Source organism: Panthera uncia, chromosome C2, assembly GCF_023721935.1.
Source record: "Panthera uncia isolate 11264 chromosome C2, Puncia_PCG_1.0, whole genome shotgun sequence".
NCBI lineage: Eukaryota > Metazoa > Chordata > Mammalia > Carnivora > Felidae > Panthera > Panthera uncia.
Window position 1 is genome coordinate 60,763,446 of NC_064810.1, and position 11,554 is coordinate 60,774,999.

Here is an 11,554-nt window from a genome sequence, read left to right on the forward strand (position 1 = left end):
AACTTATGATACTTTCAAATTACAATGGGGTTTCGGGGATATAACCCCATTGTAAGTCGAGGAAGATCTGTAATATAAAATTAGCAAAATGGAAAAGGCAGTACTATTATTCAGGGCTCCTGATTTGAAGTTGGTTCTTGAAGATGAATATGACTTTTATTCTGATTAAAGGGAACCTCTTCCATTTTGAAATCAGAGTCCACAAATGTATCTTCTCAGTACAATTAAAGAGTCTTACTCCAGATATCATACTCCCTTTTATTTTTCCAGTGAGAGTGTTTTAACATTTTTTAAATGCCTTTTGACCTTACCACTGGCTTTATCTATTGTCAGATTTTTCACATTAATGTTATCTTCCTAGCCTCTAAGACAATGGAGTTTATAAAGGCTAGAGACATGCAGCTAAGCCTTTCTCCCAGCTAGGATTCTCCTCACCTGGGCTACTGTGAAGTGAAAAGGGGGCAATGCAGAGTTGAACTCCTATTAGATGGCATTTTGAACTATTTAAAAAATTCCCCACAAAAAAGGGGAAAAACTTAATTTCTAGGCTGAACTGTTTCTGATCATCATTACTAGCAACACTCAATATCACAGCATCACTTTTCTATCCTTAATGTGACCTTTCTCCATATTTCTCAGTGTCCGAGGAGCCATGGATTGTTCATGCTGACTCCCAATCTTCCATTCCTCCTGTGGACTAACAGAAAGCTGTGTCTCACTAGATCTCCAGCTTCCACTGCCCATTTGGCACGTAGTTTAGCTGAGGGGAAGAATGAGGTGGTGAATTGCCTTGACTGTTATGCTAGAGTAAAACTCCTCCAATTTTGTTGTCACTTTTAACTTTTAAAAGTTGACTTATTCATTATGAGAATGGTAAGAAATGCTAACACTGTTTAATTTTATTCATTTATACCATCTTTTTCCAAAAATGATTTAGGGCAACTATGCAAGACACATAAATTGCAATTTTTAAAATCTTTCTGCATGTTTCTAATGGGGGCAGAAGCTAGAACACTAATTTTTGGTGGTTTGGCAGACATTTTCCTTTTTTTAAAATTTTTTAACTTTTTAAATTTACATCCAAGTTAGTTAGCATATAGTGCAACAATGATTTCAGGAGTAGATTCCTTAATGCCCTTTACCCATTTAGCCCATCCTCTTTACCACAACCCCTCCAGTTTAAGTCTCTTAGGTTGTGTCCCCTCCCTATTTTTATATTATTTTTGTTTCCCTTCCCTTACATTCATCTGTTTTGTCTCTTAAATTCCTCATATGAGTGAAGTCGTATGATTTTTGTCTTTCTCTGACTAATTTCACTCAGCATAATACCCTCTAGTTCCATCCACGTAATTGCAAATGGCAAGATTTCATTCTTTTTGATTTGGCAGACATTTTCTACTGAGATTGTTTAAGAAGTTTTCAAGGCCAGTCAACTTGTATGTTCTTTGGCTTTTGTTTTAATTTTTTCAAAACAAAAATCTCTGGGTCATTTTTTTTTCAGAAAAGAAAGAATGAAGGGAAGGAAGGAAGGAAGGAAAGAGAGAGACCAAAAAAACACTGACTTTCATTTCAAACGTTAGAGATCCTAGATTCTTTCCCAACTTCTGTAACTGAGTTTATTATTTATTAACACATCTACTAAATTTAACTAAATTTATTATTATTTATTAACACATCACGTGTATCCTTATTTTCTGATCAGAGTCAGAGACTACAGGAATATTCTAGTGGAGAAGTCCTCTTAAGCAATTATCTGAGAAAGAAGTTTTGTTTTTTGTTTTTTGTTTTCCTTTGGGAAATGGTTCTTATCTTCCTGGGATAAGAATATTAAACTTGATGGGTCTTTTTTACCCAAATCTCACAGGTTGGATTTAAGTCTCAATGTACTTCATTCTGCATTTAAAATTTTATGAAGTCCTTTCAGATTTCTTGTTTCAACCTCCAAACAACCTGCAATAAGGTGGAATAATCACTATTCATGTTTTTATAGAATTTGTATAGATTTTATAGAAAGGAAAAATAACTTCTCTGAGATCATATGACTAATTGGTGGCAAAGTCAAGGCTAGAATACAAATCAGCTTGGTTCTAGGCCTAAACTTTTAAGAAAAGTAAACATGTGTATGTAGTTTCAGATATCATTGGGACCCCACCATCATGCTGCCTTTGAGTTTTCTCTTTGATTAAATTTTTGCTTGCTACTCTTTAAAATCCTCAAGTGAATAGTGTTAGAAGCAATAGAATTATCCTCTCTTTCGAAGGCTCAAAAAGCAAGAGGTGGGGGGCATAGGTAATATTTGCATCATTCTGCTGACATGAAAATGGTGTATCCTGGCTCAATGCTTTGAAAGAAATTTAAAATGTAAAACAAGATTTAAAAAGTGGCCAAAAGTGAAGGTCAAAATGTGGATCCCAGTGCCCACCAAAAGCCATGATCCAGGCTCCAGATTGACATCTGGCACACAGCTCCAGCGGAAGACCATGTAAGTGACAAAGGGATATGTGTGAGTTAGCTTCAGAATTTTTTTTGTTACTTTCCTTTGAGCCTTTGAGGTGATAACGTTTAATATTTAAGAAAAGTGAAAATAAAAAGGGAAAGCAAACACCCCAGCCTGGAGTGGTTGGTAGAGTAATTGTAGGCATGGCCCCAGGATGATAGCAGCTTCTATTTAATCAATGTTGACAAGGCTGGGGAGAGCTGGGCAGGTCCCAAGAGATAATGTTTTACTCGGAAATCCACTCAACCTAATTTCAGTAATGTAGGGCTGAGGAGGGGCCTGGACTGGAGCCAGTAAACAGGGCCATTAGAGCTCAGGGTAGGCAATAGCAGCTGGGAACACCGCCATCCCTCCAACAGCACTGCAGCCGAACTGCCCGACTGAGCACGCGAGCAGCCGCTGCTGCATATGCTCCTGGTATCTGCTCCCGACAGAATGTGCAGACGTGCTATTCTCACCCTTTCGAGGAAATGAATGGGATGCATCAAGTCAAGAGCTGCTTCTAGACTCTATTTCAGTAAGGATCAGAGAGCCAATTTGCATACATCTTTCAAGCACCACTGTGAAATCATACACCTGGGTCCCCTTACTGTTTTAAGGCTACCACCACACTATTTCAAATACATAAAGAAATGACTTCCATCTTTATTGCTGGTTTTTTTTTTTAATGTTTATTTATTTTAGGGAGAGAGAGTGGGAGGAGGAGCAGAAAGAGAGAGGGAGACAGAGGGTCTGAAGCGGGCTCTGCACTAAGAGCAAAGAGCCTGATGCAGGGGCAAACTCATGAGATCATGACCTGAGCTGGAGTCAGATGGTCAACCACCTAAGCCACCCAGGTGCCCCTTTACTGCTGTTTTAATGTGGTCTTAATCTTCCTTAGGAATGATGGTTGTGGATTGAGAATGTGAAAGTTACCAGGGTTTTCCGTATTTAGAAACTTATTAAAGATACTCAACTTTACAAATCCAGGAGAAATTACACCCCTTTGGGCTGAGTGCTTCTTGTCCAGCTACCACTTTTTCCTTTACCACTCCTTCTCCAACAAACAATACACTGCCATATAAATGTGCTAGTGATTAACTGGTGTATAATTTCCAGGAAGGTAGGGATTCTTATCTTACTTGGTGTTTTCATTGGTATAGCACCACTGCTATATTTGAAACATGTAGAATGCACATAGGCTCAGGACCTTTCACTGAATAAATAAATGAATAAATGAGCAGCACACTTTTTCTTCCCTTTTTTAGTGTGTTTAACTCCAGAACATTAAGAATACATGACTTTACTTTCTATGATGCTAACTTTCTTTTTAAGTTAACACAGAAATGATAAAATTCATGGAGACTTCTAATGAACATGGTCATTTCTAAGAGGTCTTTGGGTCTGAAGGAAGTAATGTTTTTGTCAAGGTTAAAATGCTAGTGCCAGAGAATTTTATAGGTCTTTACCAGAAGCTAACATCACCTGTTCAAAGTGACTATATATAGTTTTTGAGAATTTAAATATTTAATAATTAAATATATATAATTATAAAACACTGCCCAATTTCATTAAAAAAAAATACTCCCCCCCTTCCCCCCTTAGACCAAACTACTAAAATGCATCATCAGTTTTTGGATTTGGGTGTTTGGGTTTTTTTATTTGTTTGGGAGGATACATTATGCCTCATAATAAAACTGGATTTGTGGGGCTGATTTCCCTTGGTGAAGACTGATTTGGGGGGGAGAAACCATTACTAGGTATTGAATAGTAATGACTGTTAATGAAAATACGTTCACTAGTCATCTGGTACATGCATAACCTATGATTCATTTAATCTTGCCTTTCTTGTAATGTCTTAATAATATTAGGTTTCCATGTTTAATATGAGCAAAATTGCTATTCAGAGCTAAACTGAAAAAGAAAAAGCACTTTCTACTCTTTAACTTGCTGACTTTCAACAATCACATTAATGACTTCAGCCTTTCCCCTTTTGCCAGTTCTGGGCCCATTTACTTGCACTCACTTGTTCTGTGTCACTTGGTCTGAAAATCTCATTCAGTCTTTAGCTTCCACTGCCTCTTCGCCTCTTCGTAAGCAATAATTGTCTCAGAGGGAGGTTGATCCTCTAGATGGGGAATGTGATTATTTACCCTAATTGGATCATGATAATTGGAGTGACCAGCTGGCCTCAGCCATTCATTTATCTCTGACACTCACCATGGTGATCAAAGTTTTTGCACAAAATACTAAAGATTACATATTAACTCATCTCTAGCATTTATAATTATGTAATTAGTGCCAGAGAGTGCCAAGACCAGATTTCATATTGTTCAAGACTAATCAAGATTCTTCCCTCCATTCTGAGCTGCTTGTATTAAGACCAGTTTTTGAACTGTGTGGGCTGCAGGCCTAGGCACCTGTGGACCCCCTGCTCTGGTTCCCTCTCTGAGCCCACCCATCCTTCTTGGGCAAAGATAAGGGCAGGGAGAGGAATCTAAATTAGAAGCTGCCTAGATGTCTCTGTCCTAGTTTGAAATTCACTGCTGCCATTTACAAACAGTACAGACTTAGGTAAGTAACTTCATCTCACTAAGTACCTCAGCTTCCCCAACTGTAAAATGGACTGATTAAAGAGCTGTAAGGATTAAATGAAATGACACAAATACATGTAGAATTGTTGTGAGCTTATAGGAGGTGCTCAACTATGTTAGCTATAGCTAAACACTTTATACAAAGGGCCAGGAAAGTTGTCATTTGTGATTCTTTCCAGGGAGTGAGGTTGCTGAATAGAACAGGTAAGAAATTGTAGATATATAAGTTTATGGTCAACATCACTTATTAACTACAGTGACTTGTTTAGAATTGGCATTCGAGGGAGAAGGAACAAGTTAGCAATATCCAGAAGTTCTCTCTGGCATTCACGCTCAAATGGACCCATTTATACATAACTTGGATTCTGTTTCCAATAACTTCCCTTTGTCTAAGGTTAAAACTTTTCACAAACTCATACACAGTCTCCTTTCCAAGTGGATCTGGTTAGAGCAGGCATGTGCTTCATATTGTTGTTTGCTTGTTTCTGTTTTTGTGTATGCTTTAAAAAATATATCATTATGAGTTCTTGTTCTGCTTTTGTGGTTGGGGAAGATTCTTACTTTGTATTGTTTCCTTCCTCCATATTTTTCTCTCCATAATTTCCTGGTGGCCTATAAAAATGTAGCTGAATCCACTGACTTGACACATATTATTTCTACCAGCTAGTCATCCCTACATCTAACACAGAGATGACTCCTTTGTTCAGTATTCAGTAATATCAAGTAAATAAAAAACTAACCTTACCTCGTATAAAATATAATGTGTATATAATTATATGTATTCAGTTGAGTTCCAGCTAGTTGACTGACATGGTCCCTTTTGTAGTCAACTAATTGAACTTCATCAGTTTTAATCTTATGTTTTTTATTTTAAATTTTGGAGCCAACAGTTTGTTTTTAATCTCAGAAGTTTTTTAGATCACTAAAAGCCTGTGGGCCCTAGCTACCTATTTCTAGTGCTGAATAAAACTGATTTGATCTTGACCCTCTCTGGTCGAGTTTGACCACCTGATGTAATGGGAAACTGAGACTAGTAGAAGTTCTAGGTTTTTGTTCTGGCTAGGTCATGAGAAAACTGTATGATTTAGGGAAACATCTGGACTTTTGCTTCTTCATCTATGAAGTGAGGATGTCTATCCATTCTTTCATTCAACAAATGTTTATTGAGGGCCTTCCCTGCACTAGGTTCTGTGCTAGACACAGGGGGTTCAAAGTTGAGCAAAAATGAAATTGCTGTTACCCTTAAAGAGTTGTGTCTGGTGACTGGATGTTCTTTGAGGCCTCTCTCCCTGCCATTCTATGATTATGGATTTCATTGTCTGTTAAAGGTATATTGTGAAAGACTTAAATGAGTCTTAAATGTTTTTTTCCACCTCTTCTCAATATCTAGAAAAATGTCTGGCACATTACAGGTGTTCAATAACAACTTATTGAACAAGTAAATGAATAAATAAGTATATTTCAAATATTTTGAAGCATTTAAAGGAAAGAATATATAGATATTGAAGCTCTCTTAACAGGGAGTGGACAGCAGCACTTCCTGCCAGAATAAAGAGATGGGTGCCATTTTCACTCTTTCCCCCAGGCCCAGGCAAAGGATGACAAGAGAAAGTACAGGCATTTGGGAGAATTTAACCTGATTCCACTCTGACAGAAGACAGAAAGTGCGGCTGCTTTTCAGAATTACCTGAATCTTTGTTCTTTTGTTTTTCCTTTTGGAATGTTCTTTCCTTTTCTATAAACAGACATTCTGCTTCCACCTTTTCTCTCAAGTTCCCCAACCTCCCTTAAATCTACCTCATAGCTCCCAAGTTTTTACTTCAGGTAGAAAGGCTTAAAGTCTTGTCTTGTTCCTACACCTGAAACTTCTATATGCTTCAGGCCAGTTTAAATTAATGTTCTGTTTTTTTTGCAGTTTGAAGAGGGCACTAAATTCATTGTTTCCTGGGTGATACGGATAGTAAACCACCTTGGGGATACCTGTAGTATCCAAAAGTTTGAGTAGAGCTAAGGAACTAAGTAAATTCTCTGAGCAAATTCCAGATTGCTATAAAAAACAAACAAACAAAAAACCAAAAACAAAAACAAAAAACTCACTGAAATAAACCTGAAAGCTTTCTTCTGGCAGAAATTAGCTGATTCATTAGTTTACCAGAGTTCTATAATCCACAAGGGACAATGCTGGTACATAGAGTATTACAATGATCAGAACTGAGTTAGTTTTATACAAAAATTTTTCCTGAAAAATATGATTGGTATCCCAGTTCTTTAAGAGTAGTAATGGTCGCTTAAGAAGGCTAGGCCCAATAAAATGGCTTTATGAGTAATAGTAGGTAGCCTTAGTATAATAATTACATTTGGAAAGTGACTGATAGTCAGCTACAAATTCCCAAAATAAATCAGACTTAAAAATTTTGGTCAAAAATTAGTCGTTGTAACATTAAAATGAACCATCATAGCTGCTACCTTATTTACCAGTCCAGCCTCATTTGATTCTAAAACTCAAATTTATTTTCAAGGAGATAAACATTTTCTGCTGCTGACAGATTTAAAAGAATATTATTAGATGGTTGTTCCAAAGAAAGAATTCCAAAAATATATTTCCAGCAGTTGTCTTATTTGTATGTAGATGTTGAACTTCATCTGAATATAAATATAGAGTTGACTGATTTGAAAGAAACATACACTTATGTGAACTGTTCTAGCGGTCTCCTAAAAGGCCTCGATTTCTTTAGTCTCAAAATCTCTCACTTCTTAGGATGCCTGTAAAGTTGATCCTAGGCTGGAATCTGGGAACTTGAATTTTGAGAAGGGTCTCACCATTTCCTAACTAAGAGTCTTTATTGTGCCTAAACACTTGTTGCAAACAACGTGGTTTATGCTGGACATCCATTTTCCTTCTGGGAGTCTGGAATTGGTACATGCTAGGCAGAGGGTGCCTACATGACCAGCCCCCAGTAAGAACTCTGGACTTGTGAGCTCAGATGAGCTTCCCTGGTGGCTGACATCTCATACATGTTGCAGTTTATTGCTGGAGGAATTAAGCACATTCTGTATGACTCCATAGGGAAAGGGCTCTTGGAAGTTTGTGCATGGTTTCCTCCAAACTTCACCCCATACAACTTTCCCTTTGATGATTTTGTTTTGTGTCCTTTCACTGTAGCAAATTATAGCCATGAATAGGACTATATACTGAGTCTTGTGTGTCCTTCTAGCAAATTATTGAAACCAGGGATAATCTGGGGGACACCCAACACAAGGAATTTAGGTTAGCAATATGGGTGATTTCAGGGCAAAGGAATTCTCTTTCCACTAGCTGGCGTCTTAGTGAACCATCTGTCACATGAAATCAATTGACTGAGTTCTATCAGGAAACCAGGCAGAAAAGTTAGAAAATTTGCCTGCTTCCTGAGGAAGAAACTATCCTTTAAAAAGACACAGTCTTCCATGTTAAACAAAGCACACTGCCTTATGGATAAGTATATTCAGTTGGAATATTCTTGACTACAAGAAACTAAAAGCTACTATAATGGTTTAGTTTAAAGTTTATTTATCTCACATAACAAGAAAAAGTCTGAGGTAAAGTTATCTGAGACTGATAGGTCACTCAATGATAGTTTTTTCTCCTTTCTGCTCCACCATTCTTAGTGTATAGTCTTTGTCCTCATGGTCACAAGATAGCTGCTATACTACCAGGTATCGTTTGATGTCTCAGTTATCAGGAATAACAGAAAGTAAAGCAAAGACCTTCTCTGGGGTCCTCCTCAAGGAATTCTGTCTCTATCTAATTGGCCATCACTGTGTTACACGGATACCTCTAGCTTCAAGGGGATCTGGAAACGCAATTATTTTACTTTCCAGCCTTTATGACACCACTAATAAGAGGTGAGAGAGTTGGAATGGCTGTTCAATGATCCACAGAAACTATCTGTCACAATCAGTTTGCCATGGATTGAAAAGAGATACAAGCTTGTTGTCAATTCCTTATTTGAAGAGCCTGTGTATGGATATCTTGATTGCAAGGCTGAGAGATTAAAGACTGTGGTAATTTCTGTTTAGTGGCTCCTTCCCCCAATATCACAGCTTTGTTCCTGAGCTCTTCCATACATGTCACTGAAGAGCCTCCTGGAGGTAAACCCTTCTGAACTTGGAAATTGTATTACTGAGATAACAATAATCTCTTTTTATCTTAAATCTCTTATGAAATGGTATGAAAAAGAGACATGCATTGCACTATCATATGAAGAGATGAGACAAAATACTAACCCCTTTCTCCCCTCCCCGCTCTTGTTTTCTTCCTCAGAAGCTGTAGATGAAACCAAACCTAAGGAAAGTGCCCGGCAGGATGAGGGTAAAGGAGAAGAACGTGAGGCGGACCAAGAACATGCCTGAACTTTAAGAAATGGCTTTCCACGTCCCCACTCTCCCCTCTCCTGAACCCTGTCTCTCCCCATCCCTCTTCTCAACTCCACTCTGAAGTTCCCCTTCCTGTCCTGCTCACGTCCGTGAGTCTGTCCTCTCCTACCCACTAGCCCTCTTTCTCTCTGTGTGGCAAACATTTAAAAAAAAAAAAAAAAGCAGGAAAGATCCCAAGTCAAACAGTGTGGCTTAAACATTTTTTGTTTCTTGGTGTTGTTATGGCGAGTTTTTGGTAATGATGATCCAATCATTTCGGGAAATTCTTGCACTGTATCCAAGTTTTTTGATCTGGTGCGTGTGGCCCTGTGGGAGTCCACTTTCCTCTCTATCTCTCTCTGTTCCAAGTGTGTGTGCAATGTTCCGTTCATCTGAGGAGTCCAAAATATCGAGTGAATTCAAAACCATTTTTCTTTTCCTCCTTTTAATGTGATGGAATGAACAAAAAGGAAAAAAATCAAAAACCCAGTTTGTTTTGAAAATAAATAAATAAATACATAAATAAAATAAAGCAAATGTGCCAATTAGCGTAACTTGCGGCTCTAAGGCTCCTTTTTCAATCTGAATATTAATAAATCATGAGAGTAATCAAACTCCAGTGGCTCTGTGTTTCTTTTCCTCATTAGTTGATTTGACATAGTGCCGTCTCACATTTCATCTCTCTGGCTTCCCAGTCTGACATCAGTGACCCTGATAAGGGAAAGAAGGATGAAGCCTAAGCCTCCAGTCAGGACCAATTGCTTTGGTCCTTGATGGGATTGTTGTGTGCTGTATTAGTTTGCTGAGGCATTATAGCGAAGTACCACAGCCTGGGTAGCTTAACCAACACACATTTATTTTCTCACAGTTTTGGAGGCCAGAAGTCCGAAATCAAGGTGTTGGCAGAGTGGGTTCCTTCTGAGGGCTGGGAGGGAGGGATCTGTTTCAGACCTCTCTCCTCAATGTGTAAATGACCACCTTCTCCCTGTGTCTCTTTACATCACCAGTGGATATCTCTATGTTCAAATTCCATCCCCTCCTCTGCCTTTTTTAAACACTTTATTTATTTATTTTGAAAGAGAGAAAGCACAAGTTGGGGAAAGGCAGAGAGAGGGAGAGAGAATCCTAAGCAGTTTCCTTGCTGTCAGCGCAGAGCCCGGTGTGGGGCTCAAGGTCACAAACTGAGATTGGTAAAGATTCCAATCTTATTGAGTTCGACCCCATAATGACCTCATCTTAACTTTATTAACTCTGTCAAAAGCCTATCTCCAAATAAGGTCACATATGCATTTGGGGAGGAGGGGCACAATTCAACTCATAACAGGCACTAAGACTTAAATCACTTCAGAATATTTTCATGACTCTGGAGAAGTATCCAATGGAAAGCTATTCTAGGTTTTGCTAAGTTAAATATTATAGAGACATACATAATTCCTAGAAACTGCTGGCTTTTTTATGTTTATTTATTCTTAGAGAGAGAGAGACAGACAGACAGAATATGAGTGGGGGAGGGACAGAGCAAGAGAGGGACACAGTATCTGAAACAGGCTCCAGGCTCTGAGCTGTCAGTACAGAGCCTGATGCAGGACTTGAACTCATGAGCCATGAGATCATGACCTGAGCCAAAGTCAGATGCTTAACCTTAACTGACTGAGCCACCAGGCACCCTGTCCCTGGCTTTTGTTTTAATACATGTATTGATGCAGTACATTCTATCTTTTTCAGTTTTAATAAGTTAATATTTCTATTGGATGTATCTCCACACAAGTCAGCTATCAGATTCTTGATTATTCATAATCATTGTTCCTGCAATGGTGATACTATATTTTAAAAAGTTGTACATTAGCACCCATCCTTTTCAAATTTCCTTCTAATTCCATTTTCTAAGTACCCTGTATTAGAAGGTAAACAGCTCCCATGAGAAACAGCAATGTTCTTAAATCCTGAAGTGTCTGATTCTGTTCTTTTTTACTCTATATTTTCTAGATCAATCCTGGTGCAAATTCCTAACAAGTCATACTTTGCCCTGACCCTGAGTCCCCACCATAGACAAACATGGCCAGTGGACTCCCTTCAGCTTCTGACACTC

At 38.2% G+C, this 11,554-nt stretch overlaps 1 protein-coding gene across 1 annotated transcript in view; it reads left to right on the forward strand.

Moving 5' to 3' along the window:
- GAP43 (growth associated protein 43) overlaps positions 1–10,049 on the forward strand; it is a gene marked incomplete at its 5' end in the record, with an annotated part of 44,262 nt that extends 34,213 nt beyond the window's left edge. Inside the window, one exon of the mRNA XM_049628210.1 lies at positions 9,374–10,049. Coding sequence (XP_049484167.1) covers positions 9,374–9,462 — 89 coding nt within the window. The remainder of the gene's footprint in view (positions 1–9,373) is intronic.
- Between the last annotated feature and the right edge of the window lie 1,505 nt (positions 10,050–11,554).